Source organism: Camelina sativa, chromosome 17 (assembly GCF_030686135.1).
Source record: "Camelina sativa cultivar CO46 ecotype springtype chromosome 17, ASM3068613v1".
Lineage (NCBI taxonomy): Eukaryota > Viridiplantae > Streptophyta > Magnoliopsida > Brassicales > Brassicaceae > Camelina > Camelina sativa.
This window is the reverse complement of record NC_141896.1, coordinates 23,149,981-23,172,640: the sequence shown is the minus strand read 5'-3', so window position 1 is coordinate 23,172,640 and position 22,660 is coordinate 23,149,981. Positions and strand designations below refer to the sequence as shown.

Below are 22,660 nucleotides of genomic sequence, written 5' to 3'. Positions count from 1 at the left end.
CCCCTGCTGGAAACACCCTGCTGCTGAGCCTTACCAGGCTGAACTACTGGAGCTACCGCCACTGACTGTGCCCGGATATCCTCTTCAATCTCTGTTGCAGTCTCGAACAGCTCTGCACGCGTAGCATAACTCCGCCCTCTACAGTGAACTCTCAAATCATCACGTAGAGCCCTCAAAAACCTCCTGATCTGAGCCTCCTCAGGCTCCATAGCCCGACCCCCATAACAAAGAAGTCGACTGAACTCCAAGTCCAGCTCCCGCACTGACCGCGTCCCCTGAGATAACTGAAGGAACTGCACCTCCAACCGGTCTAATGCCTCTCTAGGAAAATACTTGCGGTTGAACTCCAAGACGAAGTCAGCCCAAGTCATCTCCCTCTGCACCCTCCTAGCAGCCACTGATCTCCACCATATCTGAGCATCACCAACCAAATGATGGACCCCTATGTCCACCCAAAACTCCTTAGGGCATCTCAGAGTATGGAAGTTACGTTCCACACTCGCCCTCCATGCATCTACCGCAGTAGGATCTACGCCTCCTGAAAACTGCTCAATACGAATACGGCCCATCTCTGTCAGCATGCTGAGATAACGAGAATGGACTCCCACATCCGCAGCCACTGGCTGCCGCTCCTCCGCCACCACTGGTGGCACTACCTGAGCCTGCACTAGTACCACTGGTGGTAACCGCGCTAACACCTCTGCTAGAATAGCCGCAACGTCAGTACCAGGGACTCCACCCGCTGGGACTCCCACACCTGGGACCCTAGCATCACCGGCCACTGGAGCATCAACACCGCCCCCTCCTGCCACACTCACAGAATCCCCTGGAACACCCTGCGACTCGCCAACACCCTCAACTGTCACACTCAGATCCTCGGTCTCACTAACCACTAGGACTCTGCCCCTACCACGACCACGACCACGACCAGCCACAGCCTCACCTCTAACCATCTGCACTACCATGAACAGAAGGCTAAGCAAACAATTTCTATTAAAACACAGAAACATAAACTCACCATGGAATCACACAGTCGGCTCGAAGAGGATGTTCTAGGACTCCATGCCACACACAATTGACTAACTCACATAATCAATCAAGACATGCAATCCCAAACATCACAACAGAAACCTAGTGAGCCCAAACCTAGAACCGTAAGGGCTCTGATACCAAAAGGAAACGGCCGATCTTTTTTTGTTTTTTAATAAATAATAAATAATAAATATAATATAATAAATAAACTACAGCTAGTGGTCCCATATCTACCAGCCATCTAACCACAATCACAACCAACAGCAGAATAACCAATCTCAATAACCAATAAATAATATCCAATAAATATAATAACCAATAGAATAATAGCCAGTATTAACTCCAATCATAACTAAAAATCCAAACAACATAAACCAGTGAACCAGCAATCCTAAGAAACATTCTAGGACTCAACTCTAGCAACCTAACATAAGCTAGACAACCAAGCGAACCACTAGAACATCGTCCTCTTCATTGCCTTGATTCCACGGTCACACTTTGCCTTTACCTGCACCACAAACACATATTGCAATGCATAAGTATTTTAATAAACACTCAGTAAGGCAATCCTCCCATCTACTGGGCTATACACACAAGCAATAGAGTATCAATAACCAACACACAACAATCAACAAACGACAATTAGCAAACCAGGACTCAGCATCGACCGACGCCAACATGCATCGACCGATGCCAAATGGGGAAGCATCGATCGACACAGAAGCTGCATCGACCGATGCAAGTTACACTTGCATCGACCGATACCCAATCCGCATCGACCGACGCATGCTTGACGTAACGCGAAAATCCTAGAGTTTTATGCGCCGTCCTCGCACTTGCATCGACCGACGCAAGCTATGCATCGATCGACGCAACGCCGAGCACCGTGTTTTCCCCGAAGCTTCTCGCCGGATCTTTGTTCCTACAACCACAAAACTCGATCCCAAGCCACAAGAAAGCTTCCTAACGTCCATAGCAACGATCTAACAAGTCTAACATCACACAACAAATAGATTAAAGAGTCCTCTAGCTTAGATAAGCCATGGTCATGCACTTACCTTTGCCACAGAAGAATCTGAACCTCTAACAAATAAGAACAAGCCTCTAGGAAGCTCCTACAACGATCCCAGCTACAGATCTCACCAAGAAACGCCAAAAAACTCCAGAAATCACCAAGAACTCTCAATAACTTTTTCTCTCTTTTCGTTTCTCCCAAAAACGGCCACCACCCACGACTAATGAGACAAAAACGACTTAAGGGTTTTCCCTTCTCCCTTTTGCCCAAACGCAGCGTTTGACTTAAGTCAAAACGCAGAGAATTGAGTAAGCATCGACCGATGCTCCAACTGCATCGATTGATGCACACCCTAAACCAGGATTCCGGTTCGCGGGTGTCACAAAGATTGCGTAGTATGCATTATGAAATTGAAAAACGAAACAAAATTCAAAGAAATGACGACGAAAACACGTGGTAATATCTAGGAATCTTTGTATATAGTTGCTTCGATTAGACAACAAACAAATTACCTTCAAAACTTGTTCAAGAGCAATGATTTGTCAAACAAAAGGTTAATAAAAAACAAAGAAGAAAATTTTACCAAAAAAAAGAAAGCTAGTTGAAATTATTTTGGTTGGTGAAAAATATGTCATCATCTTTTTGCTTTATATAGAAGGGTGTATTTGCGATCATTTTCTTTTTAGGATTAACAAAGTTTTTTTAATATAATAATATTACAATTATCTTATGCATCATTTTACCAAGCTTGAAAACTGTGATTTCTTATCGTTAAAATTGACATGTGTCAAGATCCGATGAGTACTAACTTTGCTATGTGATTTATGATCGTTAAAATTGACACGCGTCATGATATGATGAGTTACTAACTTGGATATTTAATCGTTAAAACTGACACATATCACAATTTGGTGAGTTTTTAACTTTGATCTCTGATCGTTAAAACTAACACGTGTCACGATCTGGTGAGTTACTAACTTTGAGAACCAAGCTTTATATAATAAGATATTTAACATATCAAAAATTAAAATGACAACAATACTCTAATCTGATTTATAAAAATAAATATATTTAAAATATTTATAGTAGGCGAAGGGTTAATTAATTGTAGGACATTATATGATGAATATGAACCTTTAATAAAATATATATATTGAAATCATATGATATCAAAAATTGTTTTAAAACTAATATAAACTATAAATTTTTTAAAAAAATTATAAAAATAATATACAAAATTTATGTATATACAGTAATAATGTTTAACCTGTGTTATAATCGGTACTAATCTTGTTAGTCAAAAAATAGGGGACTTAACCACTACACTATTATAAATGCTCCAAAAATTATTGATAATATTTTGCACCTAAAAGGCTAAAACTTTACCAATTTTAGCTCATGGTTGGTTATGCCTAGTCGTAAGAGTTTAATGTGGATATAGACCATGTTTTAATATTTCATATAGTGATTTAAAAAAAAGATTCATATACTTTATTTGTTAGAATGGAGGATAATTATGGAAATTAAATATAATACTTTCATTGCATATACATTAGTCGTATTGCTCATGTTTACTGCTATGGTTGTCTCATTTGAGATAAATACAAAATTTATTCTTTGAGCCACCTAAACTTTCGAAAACATTTTAATAGAAAATCATCACTCTTTTCTAATTATAATAAAAAAATACCACCAAATGAATTTTTTATCACAATAACTGAAATAATACAACAACAAAAACATCGTTTAGAAATTATGAAATATTACTAATTTCACACATGTTGATGGAAACAATAATAATTTAGAGATTGTTCAAACTTTGTGCTATTCTAATATAATGACGTTATTGTAATTTTACATTCTAGAAATTTATTTTTGATAAGATGTAAAATTAATTAATTGCCAAAACAGAGAAGCTTATGAGTAGTAAATAAAAACAAATTTTTGATAATATATATGAAATATTATTGTCAATATTGGTATTCCCGTCTCCATGTCAATCCAACATCTTGTAAAGAGTATCATGTGGCCTTGAAATTATTTTTTTGAAATTTAGAGGATTCATAGTAGCGAATAGACATTAAATCATTAATTAGTCTTATTTCTAGATTAAATACTAAATAATATAAACCTACAAACTTAGTTTTTTTTTTTTTTTTTTGAATTACTAAGAAGTTCCGGACCTAGACTCGTACATCCCCTCAGGCCAGAGACCAGATCATTTTATATGGTCCCCTCCCAAGTTTAAATTTTAGAGTTTTTTAACAATTTTACCACATTTGGAAATCTTTCTCATTGATTCTACCACATTACATAACTCTTTTCTAGAACTACCACAAATATAACTTAAAAAAACTATAATAACCTTATTTATGTTTCTTTCTTTAATCTTTAAAAAAATAATTTTTATTTTGTTTTTCTTGTCAAATCTTTTTGTTTTGTCAGACCAAATTAAAAGATATCCTGACCGAACAAAATTCAACTTTTTCTTCTTCCACTCTACATCTCTCCAAATTAGAAAATCAAGACACACAAAAACCTTTTTTTTCTTAGTTCTTTTCAACCTTTTTTTTCTTTTTCAAGAATCACAACCCAAAATTTTAAATTGAAAAGGTTCTATGAAAAAAAAAACAACGGTTCAATTATGAAGGCTCCATCCACTGATTTTTATTTTATTTTTTATGTTTTTGACTTTTGTTATCAACATTACTATGGACAACGTTTTTGGTAGACAACAAATTAATTGTCCACAATATAGTTTATTTTCCTTTCAATATCAAACCATCATAAACACACTTGTCTACCAATATACATGTCCACTACGTATATGTATATTACTTGGGAAAGTATATTAAACTGTAAATGTTTAAACGTATATGTATATTACGTAAGTAATGATAGGAAAAGATTTTTTGTCCTAGTTCATATATTGTCCTCCACATACATAAAAGCATGGACAAGTTACTACAATATATGAACTAGGACAATATATCTTTTCCTATCAACAGTTTTTGTTGTTCTCCAACCTTTCTTTTGGTTTTTTAGATTCAATATTTATAAACAAGTTAACAGATTTTATTGTCTACTCATCATATACAAGTGTGGACAACTTTGGTGACAATACTGTTTGAGTAGCCAACTACTAACATGTCAACAATATATGACAGTCACAACTTGTCCATTTCAAGTTAATATTTAAATTCAGTGGACAATCAATTAGTTGTCCACAATATAGTATATTGTCCGTCATGATCAGACAATGAAATATTTTAATTTATTTTATTTTAATTTGCAAATCATTTACAACTAGTTTTTATTACATACGAATTCTTTCTTTTATCCACAATAAATGCCAATACAGTCATAGTACAATGTGGTCCCATGTTCAATTATGATGTCACACAAAAATATACAATTAATTTCAATTTTTCATCACTAAACAAGAGGATATTTACGATATTCTACATGTGAGTTATGATAGAATAGAAAAAGAGTTTTAGGTTGTGGTAGATTTGAAAAGTTTATATCCAAATGTGGTATTCTTAACTAAATTCCCTAAATTTTACCAGAAAGACGGAACTGTTCTGAAGACACATTACCAGAAAGACGGAACTGTTCTTCTCGCCTCTTTCGTTGGTTTCTTTTATTTATCTCTCTTACTCTCCCTCTTTGTCCCTCTTTCACACGAAACTGTTCTTCTCGCCTCTTTCTTTGGTTTCTTTTATTTATCTCTCTTACTCTCCCTCTTTGTCCCTCTTTCTATCTTTCACAGTCCTCAGCTTCGATCAGAAGAAATACATGGAACAAGATTTTGTGAACGGAGAAAAATAGATGAGGTTTACAGAGTGCGATCAAATTCCCTCTTTTCGAACATATACATTAAAATTTGACGTATAGCCACTGTTGATATTGATCACCGCCTTCGTTTTACAAATCATACACACTTTATTTTCCAATAACCAAAAGACACCTAACCAAAAACTATGTATAACCCAGTGGCGGACCCACATAGAGCTTAGGGAGGTCAACTGACCGGGTAAAGCTTTGAAATAATGTTTTTTTGCATGTAAAGTTGTGAAGTTTCAGCAGCACAATTGGTTATTCTTAGCTTTGTTGACTTCCCCAAACCAAGGTTCAAACCTTCCATACTACACTATCAATCTTTTTTTTCCTATTTATAACCTGGGTAAAAAATTTTCCTGGGTCCGCCACTGGTATAACCCATTTGGTTTTCTCCTAACCAAAATCTATGTACAATCCATTTGTTTTTAACCTTTTTCGACATAACAATTAAAGTTACAATTAGGTAACAACCCGCACTATATGCGGGATAAATCACTCAAATAAAATTATTACAAGTACAATTATTATTTGGAATTTAAAGTGCTATAATAATAATTTTACACATAATTTTTTTATTTTATTCAAATTTACAGTTAATTATTTTGTGTAAAAATATATTTCACCCGTGAAATGTGGAAAATAATGTTAATTATTGTGATAATTGTGATAATGTTATTTATTTTTAAGATTATTGTAATAATTAATTTTTAATATATACTTCATATGTTTCATAAAGAGTGTCATTTTAGAATTTTATTTTTGTTTCACAAAGAGTGTCATTTTACATTTCCAATGCACTATTTTATATTTTCAATGCATATTTTTCATTAGATTTTCTAGTTTTACCTTTAATCTATGACTAAATTAACCCATTAAACATTTATTAAATAAGGGCATATATGTATATTTTAATATTTTCTTAATTTATGTGAAATGTGTCAAAAAGACACTTATTGTGAAACATATGGAGTACTTGAATAGTCATCAAATTTTTTAAAATCGGAGAATAAGTTTTGTATTTCAAAAAGTTAAATAGTTTATGAAATGTAATTTACTTAAAATAATTACATATGTTATGAAAATGATAATTAAATTATTAACTATATTTTCTTTTTTTAATAGTTGATGAAGTCTTTCATTTTAAAAAACTAATAGAAAGAAACATTACCTTATATATATTCTAATGACACATTTACATAAATAATAATGAAATAAAGATTTCCTTATATATTTTAATGGCACATTTAATAAATCAAAAGACTTATGTTTGTAAATATGTTTATCACGAGATGCTTAATTGCAATTAAATCTCCAAATCGCTCTGGTGATGACATATCAGCATTTTTAACAAAATGCTTCTCTATTAATATTCATTTTAAAAAACTAATAGAAAGAAAGATTACCTTATATATTCTAATGACACATTTATGTAAATAATAATGAAATAAAGATTTCCTTATATATTTAATGGCATATTTAATAAATCAAAAGACTTTTTTTTGTAAATATGTTTATCTTGAGATGCTTAATTGCAATTAAATCTCCAAATCGCTCTGGCGACGACACATCAGCATTTTCAACAAAATGCTTCTCTATTAATATATAGGGGATTTTTTTATTCTACCAAAATTTAATTTAACGCGTCGCACGAGAAGTGGGTTGTGGGGAAAGTTACGGGATGTGGTGAGCACAATTTTGGAACCTCTTGTGATCGGTGGTGACTTTAATATGATTGTTCATTTAGATGAAAGAACATGGGGTAATGGGTGTCTATCACAAGACTCATTAGCTTTCGGAGATTGGATAAATGAGTTGTCATTAATTGATATGCGATTTCGGGGAAACCAATATACATGGAGGAGAGGTAAAGTGGGGAAGTCTTTTGTGGCGAAAAAGTTGGATATGGTGTTATGTTGTGCACACACATGGCTGAAGTGGCAAGAAGCGTTTGTGATACATCTTCTGTTTCCGTTGTTAGACCATATGCCGTTGTATTTACAGTTATCAGTGGTGGTTGGTGCTTATGCTCGTCGCTGACCTTTTTGATTCGAGGCCGCCTGGTTGAATTAAGACAGGTTCAAAGATTTATTGGTTTCTTCGTGGAATCGGAATATAGACGCATGTGCAGCCTTAGCTACTCTTCAACAGACTTAAAACGCTGGAACTGGGAAGTACTTGGCAATATTCAACAATATAAAGGGAAACCGGAAGCGGATATTGAGGCGATTCAAAGCCTAACTGATCAGAATCAGACGGATGATCTTTTAGCAGAACAACAAGCTTTGCTAAAAGAACTTTACTTGGTGATGGAGCAAGAGGAGATGCTATGGTACCATGAGTCTAGGGAGAAATGGTTTGTTCATGGGATAGAAATACAAAACAATTTCACACTTCTACAGTTAGAAGAAGAAGAAAGAACCGTATTGATATGCTTAAAAATGACGAGGGACAGTGGATATCGAATAAGGAGGAGCTGGAATTACTTGCATTTGGTTATTTTTAGTGACTTTATTTATTGGAGGATGTGAGTCCCGTAGTTTAGGGATTTCCCAGGAGGATCAAATAGTTGTAAGTAAGCCTAAGAGAAGTAGAAATAGATGTTCAAAGTAAGCACCAGAACCAGATGGTTTCCAGCCGGTGTTCTACAAGAAGTGTTGGGATGTCGTAGGGGACTCGGTTTTCCTATTTGTTTTTTTTTTTGAAATTGGTGAGCTGCCACAAGGCACTAATGACCCACTAAGCACAGATAACATTGCGATAGTACAAGAAGCAGTGCACTCTATGAGGAAGGAAAAAGGTCGGAAAGGTTGGATGTTATTGAAACTTGACTTAGAGAAGGTTTACGATAGAATTCAGTGGGATTTCTTGGAAGAAACACAACACGCGGTAGGGTTTCTAATCTTTGGGTTATGTGGATCATGCAATGCGTCAAGGGACCATTAATGAGCCTTCTCTGGAATAGAGAAAGAATAGAATCTGCTAGACCATTGCGAGGTTTACGAAAAGGGGACCCATTGTCTCCATATTTGTTTGTACAATGTATGGGACGATTATGCTAGTTGATTGAGGGGGCGGTTGAGAATAAAAAATGGAAGCCTATTACTCTTTTTTAGGGTGGACCGAGGCTATCCCATATATGTTTTGCTGATGAATTAATTTTGTTTTAGACGCCTCCATGTCTCATATTCGAGTAATAAGAGGAGTGTTGGAGAGGTTTTGTCTGGTATCTAAGGAAAAAATCAGCTTAGAGAAGTCCAAAATCTTCTTTCCGAACAATGTTTCTCCCGATATGGGGAAGTTGATAAGTGAGGAGAGTGGAATTAAGTCAATTCATGATTTAGGAAGGTACTTAGGTATGTCGGTTTTACAAAAGCGAATTAACAAGGACACGCTTAGAGAGGGTGCCAGGTCGGTTATCCGGTTGGAAGGGTAGAATGTTAAGCTTCGCTGGCCGTATCACGCTAACTAAAGCAGTTTTGTCATCCATCTCGGTTCACTCAATGAATAATATTAAATAACCAACTTCTACGTTGAATGAGTTAGATAGAGTGTCAAAAGGTTTTTTGTGGGGAAGTTCCACGAAGAAAAGCAAGCAGCATTTAGTGGCTTGGGATTGCATGTGTTTACCAAAATGTGAAGGGGGGCTGGGAATTCGGAAAGCGAGTGACATGAATAAGGCTCTCGTTGCAAAGGTCGGATGGAGAGTATTGAATGAACATGAGATTATGTGGGCTCAGATCGTTAGAAAGAAGTACATAGTTGGGGAGATTCATGATCATTCATGGACTATTGCTAAGATTAACTGGTCGGTGCTTTGGCGTAGTGTGAGCTTTGAGATACATGAGGTTATCTATGGAGCGGGTAGGTGGATGATTGGTGATGGCAGGATAGTTTGTTTTGTGGACTGGTCGATGGTTGAGCTCTAGTTATCTTCAAGAGACGAGCCCGGGAAACTTACCCATGGGTTATGAAAGTGTAACAGTGAGGGAGCTATGGACTGATGGGAGGGGTTGGGATGTTAATCGCATCAGCCCATATGTTTCTGAAACACGGAGACTAGAGCTTGTGTTGGTCGTGTTGGATAGCTTTACGAGGGCGAAGGATAGAATATCGTGGGGAGGAACTACAGATGGGCAGTTTAGTGTGAAGTCTGCTTATGTTTGTTTTGAGACGAGACTCCACACCACGGGCTGACATGGGAAGTTCTACAAGCGTGTATGGAAAGTAATTGTACCATAGAGGGTTAGAGTGTTCGAGCACCAAGTGGTTATGACAAACCATGAGTGATACCGACGACATCTCAGTGATACAAATATTTGGTCAGTTTGTAAAGGAGGAATGGAAACTATTCTACATGTGCTTCAGGAATGCCCTGCAATGGCGGGTATATGAGAGCGTTTGGTCCCAATAAGGAGGAGACAAGTATTTTTTGGCCAATCATTATTGGAATGACTGTTTACAAACCTATGCGATGGAGTTAAACATGGAGACTTTCCATGGGAAATGACGTTGGCAATTAGGATTTGGTGGGGATGAAAATAGCGATGTGGAAATGTGTTTGGGGATAACAGACTTTGTAAGGACCGGGTACAGGTTTTTAAAGGGATGGTAAAGGAGGTGGTTACAACTAGAGCTGCGGTTGTTAGTCTGAGTGGGAGGCGATTGAGAGTTGAAAGAATGGTTAAATGGGAACTACCAGGAGCGGGTTGGTACAAGCTTAATAGTGACTGGACATCTCATGGGAACCCAGGAATAGCAACGGCTGGCGGTGTGATACAGAATTAGCAGGGAGAGTGGTGTGGTGGCTACGCTTGTAATATTAGTCGATGTACAGCTCCACTTGCAGAACTTTGGGGAGTGTACTATGGTTTATATATCGCTTGGAAGAAGAGAATAACATGGTTGGAGTTGGAGGTTGATTCAGAGGTTGTGGTTGGTTATTTAAAGACATGGATAAGTGAGTGCTACACATCCGCTGTCCTTCCTGGTACGCTCTTGCCATGACTTTATCGCAAGGGACTGGATTGTCCGAATTTCTCATGTGTATAGAGAGGCTAATCATCTTGCAAATGGATTAGTGAACTATGCATTTTCTTAATGTTTAAGATTTTCATGGTTTGAATGTTGTTTTGTTGGATTTAGCGTTGATCTTGAATGAGGATGTCGTTGGACCGCCTCGACCAAGAGATATATGCGTGTAATTGTTTATTTTCCTTTTAATAATACAGTAGAAAGATCCATCTCCTGCTCTTTTACCAAAAAGAAAAAGAGAGAACTTTATTATTTCTTCCATTTTAAATTACTTATCGTTTAAGTTTTTTCATACAGATTAAGAAAACAATTAAAATTTCTATTTTACTCGTTCTCTAATATATTTTCTTATTTTTTCATTAGTCAAGACATTAAAATAATTGAGATAAAATTGATATTTTTATCAAACATTGAAAATCTAAAACGACAACTATTGTAAAACAAAAATTTTTATATGAGATGGAGTATTAATCTGTAGTGATGACCTTATCCGTCACACCATTCACAAATATATAATTTTTTATATTGGATTTTAACAGATTTTGTGGTTAAAAGTATAAAACTCAATTCATACATAAATTATAAATCTTATTGTATGAAAATTACTTGTTTGATTTCATTTCTTATTTACATTTCTAAATTAATTAATACATACGGCTTGTTATTCTATTGTATTCTAGAATCATGTGCTTTGAATAGTTAAGATCATTGAAGAGAAAACTAAGTAATGTGCCATGAACAGTGAATTTCAAATGTGCCATAATCAGTTATACCTTTCGAAATCTGCCATAGCAATGGCATTGGGTATGAAACGAATTACAAAAATATCCTTCAGCCAAACATTAGTGAAAAAAAAATAACCTTCTTATCTTCTCACGCGTGTATGTTTTTCTGGTGTGTCACTGTCTTCACCTTCAAGTGGTAGTTACGATGATGATGATGATGGTGTGTCGCTGTCTTCACCTTCAAACGAATTACAAAAATAACTTTTTCTTTTGTTTCTCACCAGTGGTGATGATGATGATCAAAGGCGGTGGTTACGGTGGCGGTATGGCCGGATACGGTGGAGGAAGCGGACCAACAGCCGCAGCAGCCGTCGCTGCTCTACAGAAGCAAAAGGCGTTGTTACAGAGAGTAGAGACTGACATCACATCCGTCGTCTATAACTTCACTCAAATCGTCAATGTCTCGAGAGTTTGCGATTTGATTTCGATTGTTTTACTTATTAGTATTGGATTCAGAATTCAATCTCTGGAGCATAGATTTCGATCGAAGATCTGTTTTTTACAAAAAAAAAAACTTTAGATTTTTCATTCTCAGATCATTGTAATCGTTTGTTATGGACTAGATCTAGAAAATCGATTGTTATGGACGAGATGTAAAATTGTTTATTGTGGACAAAATATATTCGAGTGGTGGACAACCTAAAAGCTCAATAGACAAAATCGGTGTTTTTAGTATTGTCTATCATGAATATGAAAATTGTCTATCATTATGTTTACGTGTGTATACATTTTATTTTCAAATCACTTTTAATATTTACCCAAATGGTGAATTGTTTTGGTCTATTACTTAATTGTTTAATGAATTTACACAAATGATGGACAACTAGCATGAATTTTGTTGTCCTCTTTGTTTTGGTGGACTAGTTCCAATATAGATATGTTGTCCACTTTGTTTTGATGGACAAGCTTCAATATGAATATGTTGTCCACCATTACGTAAAATATTTTTTACTTAATTGTTTAATGAATTTACACAAATGATGGACAACTAGTATGAATTTGTTGTCCAATTTGTTTTGGTAGACTAGTTCCAATATAAATATGTTGTCGACTTTGTTTTGATGGACAAGTTTCAATATGAATATGTTGTCCACCATTCCGTAAAATGTTTTTTACTTAGTTTTTTAATGAATTTACACAAATGATGGACAACTAGTATGAATTTGTTGTCCACTTTGTTTTGGTGGACTAGTTCCAATATAAATATGTTGTCCACTTTGTTTTGATGGACAAGTTTCAATATAAATATGTTGTCCACCAGCGCGTCAATTCAAACGCCACAATAACTAATTACGCGCTCTTCCCTTCTCCAAGTGCCACCATTGAACTAACGTAATTCAGGGGCTATAGGAGTAAAATGCTACACTGCCATAATTTATGAATATGGCATATTTCAAAAGTTTTTAACAATGTGGCACATTTGGTAAGAAATTCAAAAAATATGGCAAAATTGCCAAAAATCCCATCATTGAATTACCAACGTTAACTCTGAACACCTTTGATAGGATCATAGGAAGAACAAATTTGAAACCCCTATCTACGTTTACAATATACATTACAATTACAAATTTGACATGGCTATTTATTTGGTAGTCTTTATAACTCCACCTGTGTACAATGCCACAAACCATTTTAGTTTCGAAGACTCTTCAGGCTCTCATCTTTGCAGCTGCTTCTTTGATCTGTTCAATAGTGAAAATGCCAAAGAAGTCGTCATCTTTTACGGCGTTGATCACAGCAAGTGCTAAATCATCGACGTTAACAGGTGGAGCCAAGAGGAGATCAGACGCAGGGAGAGCTCTCAATGGTCTAATGAACCTCTCTGCGGAACCATAGATCTTGTCTAGTGGCTCCCCGACCATATCAAGCGGGACCTCGATTCCGTTAACTTTTCGTTTCCCGTATATGAAACCGGGTCTTAGCACAACTCCTTCAAGAACGACAAGCAGATCACAGACAACACTTGGTAAGCTTTAAAAACTAAAGAAACAAAAAAACAGAACCAAAATCCACAAGCAGTTCTCTTACCGGAGGTGGGATATTTTGAAAGAAGTTCTGCCTCCGCGTTACGTTTTCCGGTGAAATATCCGCTGGAGAGAATAAATGGCGGAAGGTTGTAATCGTGAACAGTGATCAAGACGAACTTAGGAACCCCTACACATTATAAAAGGCTAAAAATGAGAACAAAAACACACAGAAATGTTGGTGAATAACTCGGATAGTTTAGCTATAGAGATACTTAACCGAAATCCTTAGCAGCAGTCACAGCGATAACGTTAGCTTCACCGTTGATTCTTTTCATCTGTTCTTCATTTCCAAAACCACCAATGGTTGACACAACAGCAGTAGCACCAAGAAGTACTTCATCCCAGTTCAAGTAGAAAACATCACCTACAAAATCCCAAAATGTCCAACAACACTTACACTTTAACTTGGACATGTCTATGTGAATCTTTGATATAACCAAAAACACAAGTGATTACCAGTAACCCATGTAACCTGATCCAACCATGAATCTTGGAAGTTAGGACGACCTGACCTAAAAGATCAATCAAGGAGATTAGTCATTGAAAAAAAAGGCGAGAGTGGTAAAGAACTCAAAGCACTCTGGTTTATACTTTTATCTATACCTGCTAACACTCACAACCTCAATTCCATTGGAGATTGCTGCTTTGCAGATAGCTGAGCCAACGAAACCATTGCCACCAAGAACTACAACCTAAGTAAAAGAAATTGCCTTTTCAACTGAGACATAGAATTCATAAAACCAAAAGACAAATAAAGGCTCGCTCTTTCAGTTTTCATACCCTTTCGGATTTGACATCTGCCACAACATCGATTGGGGATGACCACGAATCGCTGCTTAATCCAGCTTCAGCATAAGTACACTTCACACAAGACTTGAACAATCTGTAAACAAACGTAAAAAAAAACGCTTCTCATTATTCAACTAATGATGTCCATTTGATTACGAGATACTACTAAAGATCTTAACTTTTGGAACCCAAAATGCAGAGATTTTGATACGTTGTTCAATTATATCCATGAATCCACAAAATTCAAAAAAGAAATGACCTGGGAGATAAAGAGCGAGGACGAAATGAAGCGCCGGAAAAAGCAGGTGGACGAGCTGAAATGGCGGAGAAACTAAGAAACGAAGTCATTTTCAATATTTCCGACAGAATTGTTTGATTGTAACAACCGGAGACTCGGAGAGAAACTAGTGTCTATAATTCGCCGGAGAAGACGGCCAAGCGAGAAAAATGTTTATAGTACTACGCGGCGGAATTGAAGCAAGACACTCCTTTTTTTTTTGTTTACTGTGTTTATTTTAAATGGTTTAAATCCAATTTCTAAAACGTTAGGTTTATTCAATTAAAGCCCAAATAATCTTAAGATAGGCCCATTTTATCAAAACGACGACGTATAACAGTGATGAAAGACTTGAAGACTCTCGTGAAGACGCAGACGAAGACGGAAGAGCAATCGAAGATTTAACAAGTAAAGAGGGATTTGTGTTTGTTATTTGTTGTTCTTCGATAGAGAATGGTGAAATCGACTAGTAAGGATGCTCAGGATCTCTTTCGTTCTCTTCGTTCAGCTTATTCCGCTACTCCCACTAATCTGAAGGTTCCGCCATTGTTGTTTTCTGTTAAACCTTCGTTTTTTAATTAAGGATCAATGGTTTATTTTGGAATTATGTCGAAAAATTGAACGTCAATGGAAATTTTTGATTGCAGATCATCGACTTGTATGTTGTTTTCGCTGTCTTCACTGCTCTGATTCAGGTACCTACTCTCTAATTTGTTGGAATTATGCTTTCTCTAGATCTGCGATTCTCGTTTAGGTTTCTTATGGATCTCTTGTATTATTTCACGAGTCCATGGTTTGTGAATTTTGGTGGATTAGGTAATCGATTTAGATCTAAAAATTTCCCCTGCGAACTTGTAACTTTAAATTGCAATGTAGTTTCGTAGCATTGATGTGTAAATGGGTTTGTTCTATTACGTATCAGTCTTTTGTTTCGCTTTAATTTGAATAAAATGGTTAATTTGTATGTGACTTTCTAAGGAAATGTGGAAATGGCTTATTTCAGTAGTACAAAAATTCATGGTTAAGTGATTGGACTTACCTGTTGCTCATAAGGAGCATTTCAGTGGAGTGACTAAAATTCTAAGCACATGACCACTGAGTTTTTTAATCTTGATTTTTGACTGAGTAGGTGGCTTATATGGCGATGGTGGGATCATTTCCGTTTAACTCATTCCTCTCTGGAGTTCTCTCTTGTATCGGGACAGCAGTTCTTGCTGGTAAGTTTATTTTGAGTTTACGACTGACAAATCCTTATACCTTGAGAATGTATAACTCTAACAGCATTCTTTATTTTGTGTTTATAGTTTGCCTCCGGATTCAAGTGAACAAAGAAAACAAGGAATTCAAGGTAATGCTACAATTTTTTTAAACAAAGTTAGATGAAAATTTTTTAGTTCTCTGCAATAATCATACAACTGTTTTTGTTTATCACAATGACAATGTTTCATGTTTAGTGGATTGATTTATATATTCATTTACACTCAAAACACTTTCATCTAAACCGTAGTGATACTGCAATTTTAATGATTAGGTGTGTTCTTGTTAGTGTACTGAAATACTAATGTAGCTAACCTAGGAGGATATGTATGGGAATGTGGCTATGTTTGATAGGTTACCTTACCAACAGAGTTTAAGTAAGTTTGTTAGCTATGATATAAGAGTTTGAAAGGGAATTGGGCAGAAACTGTTTTAGGCAATCTTGAAGAAGTATATAGGGTCTAGTTTGGTTTGTGGGAGATTTAGTATACTATGTTTGGGATTGAAGATAAATACAAGGTTCTAAACAGGGAAATATAGATGTTGAAGAGAGCTTCTGAACATGGGAATCAATTTTCTTAGAAACTTATCATTGATCTCAATTTTCCCCAGGAGCCACAATTATCAGTAGATTCCTGCAATGTATGTTCTATACTATAATATCCATAATTATCGACCTCTACCTTTGAAAACTGCAGGATTTGGCACCGGAGAGAGCTTTTGCTGATTTTGTTCTCTGCAACTTAGTCCTCCACTTGGTGATCATCAACTTCCTCGGATAGGTGTTTGTGTTTCACTCTCCTACCCACAAGTCACTTTCATGTTATCATGTACCGGAGTTTTTAGGTGTCACTTGGAATTAAAAACTGAGATATTTTTGTTGTTGTTGTTGTTTAAGAATCAAAAACTTTTATTAGTCACAATAACAGAGCTCCTGCCTCAATGGGACCCTTGGTTCAATTAGGTTCTCTCGGCCTATATTAGAACCACTCACAATCTGACACTTGTCAATATACACAGTCCTCAAGTTGGTGAGTTGAGTTTTGTGCCGTTTATGTCACAAACAAACTCGCGACACTCTTTAAATGAGAAACAAAAAAAAAAGGAAAAAAAAAAAAAAAAGGGGAGAATCTAATAATAATTGAAGCTTATCTAGTCAGTGTTATGAAGTTCAAAACTGTATGAATCTAATTTTTACAGTTGACTTTGACATTTTGTTATATGATTTTAAATAATGTGTACGCACGCACAAATGTGTCTTCTTTAATTAATGACGCAACTAATGGGAAAAAGATAGGGTATAGTTATAAAGTTATTTCGTTTGGTCTCGACTACGTAATTCCACAAACTATAATTTTAGAATCGTTACGTGATTTTGTTGTTGTTAACGTCACATGATTTATACAATAGATATATTCATTATGTGTACACACAAACATGACTTCTTCAACCAAACACAAATGCAAAATACAAGTAGAAAGATGTGAGGTTATAATTTGGTCTAGTCTTGACCCACAATATCTACATTTTATTCATTTGAAATTGTTACATATATCACTTTAATATGAGAAAATAAAGTTACTGATGCAACTTCTAATTTCTAACAGAGTGGGAAAAATAAATGAGCTTGTAATTTGGTGAAATAAATAGAAATTTAAAAAAAAAAAAAACGTGAAAAGGAGGGACTCGTGGGATAAATAAAAAGGAAGAAGGAAGGAAGAGATCTCCGTCACACATATACAAACACACACACACGCTCTGCTTCGTCCAATCACCAAACACGCTTTAATGACTCTCACATTTTCCTCCTCCGCCGCAACCGTTGCCGTTGCTGCTGCAACCGTAACCTCCTCCGCTAGGGTTCCGGGTTATCCACTCGCCTCCTCAGCTACACTTCGCGGTCTCGTTTCCTTCAGGTTAACCGCCAAGAAGCTTCCGCCGCCTCTTCGTTCTCGCTGCGGCGGCGCGAGTGTGAGAGCGATGTCTGAGCTTGTTCAGGATAAGGAATCTTCCCCCGCGCCGAGCATTTCTTTCGATGAAGCCGCCGGAGAGACGCCGAGTGAGCTCAATCATTCCCGTACTTTCTTGGATGCGCGAAGTGAACAAGGTTAGTTAGTTAGTCTTCTTCTTCTTCCTGAGGAATTTGAATTGACTCTTTTAGTTTCACTTGCGGTAGCAATTCGGAAACGGAATCTAGAGTTATGGAGATTGTTCGATTCCACTTTGTTCATAATCTTATCGCGAAATCGATGTTCGTCGTCGTTTCTTGTTTGACTGGATAAGGTTTATCGAATTTGACTTCTTGCCTTCTGCTTCTGATCTTGCTCCATTCTTGTTCTGAATAAGGTTGATTAAAACTCTTACGTTGTGTTGTTGCAATCCTTACGTTGTATCTGTTTTCCGAATCCTTAGGTTGTTGCGTTCCTCGTATAGATTTTCACTTTTTTACAAGAATGAAATCAGAAATTTTCTTTATAAGTCTGTAGTTCACAATGAGCTGTTTATGCTTCTAGGAGTCTGTAGTGCAATTAGGAGTTTCTGGATGGATACGACACAATGCCTGTATTAACTCTGTATATATCTTCGTTTTCAGATCTTTTATCTGGTATCAAGAAGGAAGCTGAAGCTGGGAGGTTGCCTGCAAATGTTGCATCAGGAATGGAAGAATTGTATTGGAACTACAAAAATGCAGTAAATGAATCCTTTCATCATCACTCACTAGTTTGTACGATTGGTGTTATGCTTTGGCATTAGATTGTTTTGAAGAACACCAGCCCACTGAACTTTGGCATTATTTTCTTACTGATGCTTTTTAGGTTTTAAGTAGCGGAGCTTCCAGGGCAGAGGAGACTGTTATATCAAACATGTCTGTTGCTTTTGATCGTATGCTTCTTGGTGTTGAGGTACTTCTTTTGTTAATCTCTTGAAAATGATTTTTCTATTAGGAGATGTCATCTTAAAAATTCTCTTACTTGAGCTTCATTGCCATGTGAATATTTCAGGATCCTTATACTTTTAATCCATATCATAAAGCAATCAGAGAACCATTTGACTACTACATGTTTGTCCATACATACATTCGTCCTCTAATTGATTTCAAGTAAGCTGGAATATGTACTCATAGTTATCATATCTGATATAGCATTAAACTTTAAATAGAAAAGTAAATATCGTTTTTGAATTTGTTTGGTTGGTATCAGTGGATCTTCCAGTTTTGTACTAACAGCCCTTGAACATATTATGTAGAAATTCGTATGTTGGAAATGCTTCTATTTTCTCTGAGTTGGAAGACAAGATTCGGCAGGTACTCTTCCCTCTTTCTTATGCTAATTGACTTGAAGTTTTTTATTGCATTTTGTTTCGATCAACAGTTGAATTACTTTTCATTTAGGACTTTAACATTTAACTGATTAATTTCAGGGACACAATATTGTATTAATATCAAACCATCAAAGTGAAGCTGATCCTGCTGTCATTTCCCTATTGCTTGAAGCACAATCTCCTTTCATAGGAGAGAACATTGTGAGCCTTCGAGCCTTAGTCTGAGCTCTTCTATATGCTATTGTCTGCTATACTTATCCTTTTTTTTTATGCTCCAGAAATGTGTGGCTGGTGATCGAGTCATCACTGATCCTCTTTGTGTTCCGTTTAGTATGGGAAGGTATCACGACCCCTCATTTGACAATGGTATGCTACCTGATGGGATGAAGTGTAATCTAAGCAACCTTGTATGACTTCCGGGATTTCTCCTGCTTTCAGGAACCTCATATGTGTGTACTCGAAAAAGCACATGAACGATGATCCTGAGCTTGTTGACATGAAAAGAAAAGCAAACACACGAAGCTTAAAGGAGATGGCTACAATGCTCAGGTTATTGGAGCTAAATAACGAATGTTCTTATTAGATCTCAGAGTAGCCGAAGTTGAGGAAAAGGTTGATGTTTTCTCTGCTAATGTTGCATAAACCTCACTGTAGGTCTGGCGGGCAACTTATATGGATTGCACCAAGTGGTGGGAGGGACCGCCCTGATCCTTCTACAGGGGAATGGTTTCCTGTAAGTTATTGACTGGAAATGCAGAGGTCTTACCTGGTTCTGGTAGATTTGCAGATATATAATGATCTAATATTGTTTAGGCACCCTTTGATTCTTCTTCGGTGGACAACATGAGAAGATTGGTTGAACATTCTGGTGCTCCTGGACATATATATCCAATGTCTTTGCTTTGCTATGACATCATGCCCCCTCCACCTCAAGTACTGATTATAATCTCTCTATTCTCCCTTTTGGGATTTCTCTGGTTTATTTCCTCTCATCACCTCATTGTGCACCTTCCAGGTTGAGAAAGAAATTGGAGAGAAAAGGCTGGTTGGGTTTCACGGTACTGGACTATCAGTTGGTCCTGAAATCAGCTTCTCAGACGTCACAGCAGCCTGCGAGAACCCTAACGAGGTCTGTCGATTACCATTTTCTTTAGTTTCAAGATTGAGTTATTCTTCTAGTCCATTGCTTTTCTCATCATCAAGGTTACTTTCATCTGTATGACAGGCGAAAGAAGCATACAGCCAAGCTTTGTACAACTCGGTCAATGAGCAATACAAGATTCTAAACTCTGCGATCAAACACAGAAGAGGGGTAGACGCATCATCTTCAACGGTCTCCTTGTCACAACCTTGGAATTAGTCTCTCATTTTTTTAGGGTAACACTTTCAAAAACCCTTAAATATCTTGTCTCAAGAATTTTGCTGCAACTATGTATATATAGAGAGCATTGTTCTTTTATATCTGCAGGGATACACAAACACAAATGAATGGAAATACTCAAAAATGGAGATATTATTCACACGTTGTCCTAGGGAGTGTCTTTTTTTTTTCGTTATTTTCAAAACCAAAAAAAAAAAGTTCCAAAGTCTCCTTGAAACAACAATAAAAAAAAAAAAAAAAAAACAGGTACGTTGGTTCTAACGTAGGAATGGCTTGTGTACATATGGAATAGTGAGAGAGAACATACTCTTGCTAGGCTCTTTGGTCACATATGCTTTCATATGTAATATTCTTTTCTTTTTTTCTTCTTGTGATTCCTACCTACTATATACTATATAGAGCCGAAATCATTCACGATCCCAGTTTATGCCTCTTCCTTCTCTGCTATCTCATACTTACGCTATATGGTTTTATAATTCGTGTTTAATTTTCCATATAGTTTTCTAGGATATAACAGTAACAGAACAAAATAAAGTTAGTTTTTGAAATTAGAAAAGAGAAATAAATTGAGAAGCAAACTATTGCTACTGAATAAAGTGTTTACGAAACAGGAGTGTGTGTGGGTCAAATACATTCTATTTCACTATTTCAAAACAAGTTTTGTAAATGATCGAACTTGTGAGAGCGCGTAGGGAGGGAGAGAGAAGAGAGTGAAGTACATAACATAGCTATATATGTGTTACAAGGCAAGTGGACAGAGTAGATGAGTGTCTGGCCTGTTTGGATCCTTATGTCACATACCCTCTCAAGCTTCTGTCTCTCTCTGTTTTCACGTGTCTCTTCTCTGTTTTCTTCTTCTTCCACTATCTCCCCTCACTTTCTCATTTTTTTTCAGAAACAAAAGTTGTGAAGGAGGCTATAGAGAGAAAATATTATTTCATTTTCCCACTTTATTACATTATGAACAGTGGCGACAGTGGTAGTGAGTGAATGAATATTCAAATTTGGATTCATTCGTCTCAGTAGTAATTACGGATTGTATTTTGGAAAGTGACCACACCACTCACACTACATCATTCATCTGTTTTAGTCAACAATTAACACTTTCTTTTTAGTGTTGATTAGTGATCAAAGTTTGGATTACAGCTTTTTATCATCATTTATAATCATTCCCATCTTTATTTTCAAGTTGATGTGATATACGACTCTCTTATCTTTCTTTTTTCGTACTATGAAAATGATATAAATGTTTTAAGAGAATCGTGTGATCAATGAATAATAACAGCCATCAAATCTGTCTCTCTTCTTTTTAGCAGTATTATTCTCTCTGCATATTAGATGCTACATTCTATGATTCGTAATCGTAATTCACCTTTTTCTTGTGTTTTTTTAAAAAAAATCAACGCGGCTATTTTCGCATGAAATTATATATGTCATGTTTTTTGTTTTTTTTTAATCCTAAGTGTACTCCCCGTTTAATAGTATAGATACGGAACTTTACGGATGAATATACTGTATATACCATTTTGATAATAATATTTTTGGAAAAATATTTGCCATCTCAACGAACTGGTTTAGAATGTATGCTCAACTTTTTCCTTAAATGATTATTGTATAGCGTTTCGTGATTCTCCGTTATTCATTCTCTGCAGTGGCGGAGGCAGCTCAGAGTTATAAGGGTCAATTGACCCTGGTGAATTTATAAAATTATGTGAAATGTTAGGAAAAAAATCAAATTGACCCTGATAAAATAGCACAAATGACTCTCATAAAAAAATTTAATAACACAATTGACCCTTTTAAAAAAAATTTGACTCTGGTAAACTGAATTCCTAGCTCCGCCCACTGATTCTCTGGATTCTGGAGCAAATAATCTTTTGAGATGGAAGTGAAAAGTTACTG

General features: G+C 36.1%; 3 protein-coding genes across 4 annotated transcripts; 2 read left to right on the top strand and 1 right to left on the bottom strand.

The window, feature by feature from the left end:
- Positions 1-13,137: 13,137 nt before the first annotated feature.
- On the bottom strand, positions 13,138-15,054 carry LOC104757593 (uncharacterized protein At1g32220, chloroplastic). Its single transcript, XM_010480342.2, has 7 exons — positions 14,782-15,054; positions 14,514-14,616; positions 14,337-14,425; positions 14,190-14,245; positions 13,951-14,097; positions 13,735-13,860; positions 13,138-13,636 (listed from the first exon to the last, which is right to left on the bottom strand). Exons 1-7 carry the CDS (start codon positions 14,868-14,870, stop codon positions 13,356-13,358), a joined length of 891 nt encoding a protein of 296 aa, XP_010478644.1. The 5' UTR covers positions 14,871-15,054; the 3' UTR covers positions 13,138-13,355.
- A 46-nt stretch (positions 15,055-15,100) lies between these two features.
- Positions 15,101-17,016, top strand: LOC104757591 (dolichyl-diphosphooligosaccharide--protein glycosyltransferase subunit DAD1). The gene is made up of 5 exons (XM_010480341.3): positions 15,101-15,336; positions 15,447-15,494; positions 15,929-16,016; positions 16,104-16,147; positions 16,755-17,016. Exons 1-5 carry the CDS (start codon positions 15,253-15,255, stop codon positions 16,836-16,838), a joined length of 348 nt encoding a protein of 115 aa, XP_010478643.1. The 5' UTR covers positions 15,101-15,252; the 3' UTR covers positions 16,839-17,016.
- A 488-nt stretch (positions 17,017-17,504) lies between these two features.
- On the top strand, positions 17,505-20,899 carry LOC104759613 (glycerol-3-phosphate acyltransferase, chloroplastic-like). 2 transcript variants are annotated; one of them, XM_087494874.1, is made up of 13 exons: positions 17,505-18,163; positions 18,650-18,747; positions 18,873-18,959; positions 19,059-19,156; positions 19,303-19,360; positions 19,477-19,578; positions 19,656-19,717; positions 19,816-19,926; positions 20,032-20,110; positions 20,191-20,310; positions 20,393-20,506; positions 20,603-20,754; positions 20,846-20,899. In XM_087494874.1, the coding sequence occupies exons 1-12, from the start codon at positions 17,845-17,847 to the stop codon at positions 20,735-20,737; spliced, it is 1,383 nt and encodes a 460-aa protein (XP_087351000.1). In that variant the 5' UTR covers positions 17,505-17,844; the 3' UTR covers positions 20,738-20,754; positions 20,846-20,899. The 2 variants fall into 2 exon arrangements, with proteins under 2 accessions (XP_087351000.1, XP_087350999.1); XM_087494873.1 differs by having other exon boundaries at positions 17,637-18,163; positions 20,603-20,899.
- Positions 20,900-22,660: the final 1,761 nt, after the last annotated feature.

Coding starts and splice junctions, on each gene's coding strand:
- LOC104757593 (XM_010480342.2), bottom strand. CDS start 14,870: ATGACTTCGTTTCTTAGTTTCTCCGCCATTTCAGCTCGTCCACCTGCT. Junction 14,617..14,781: donor CCTCGCTCTTTATCTCCCAG/GTCATTTCTTTT, acceptor GTTTGTTTACAG/ATTGTTCAAGTCTTGTGTGA. Junction 14,426..14,513: donor CAGATGTCAAATCCGAAAGG/GTATGAAAACTG, acceptor TCTTTTACTTAG/GTTGTAGTTCTTGGTGGCAA.
- LOC104757591 (XM_010480341.3), top strand. CDS start 15,253: ATGGTGAAATCGACTAGTAAGGATGCTCAGGATCTCTTTCGTTCTCTT. Junction 15,337..15,446: donor CTACTCCCACTAATCTGAAG/GTTCCGCCATTG, acceptor TTTTGATTGCAG/ATCATCGACTTGTATGTTGT. Junction 16,017..16,103: donor CGGGACAGCAGTTCTTGCTG/GTAAGTTTATTT, acceptor TTGTGTTTATAG/TTTGCCTCCGGATTCAAGTG.
- LOC104759613 (XM_087494874.1), top strand. CDS start 17,845: ATGACTCTCACATTTTCCTCCTCCGCCGCAACCGTTGCCGTTGCTGCT. Junction 18,164..18,649: donor GGATGCGCGAAGTGAACAAG/GTTAGTTAGTTA, acceptor CTTCGTTTTCAG/ATCTTTTATCTGGTATCAAG. Junction 20,111..20,190: donor CTACAGGGGAATGGTTTCCT/GTAAGTTATTGA, acceptor AATATTGTTTAG/GCACCCTTTGATTCTTCTTC.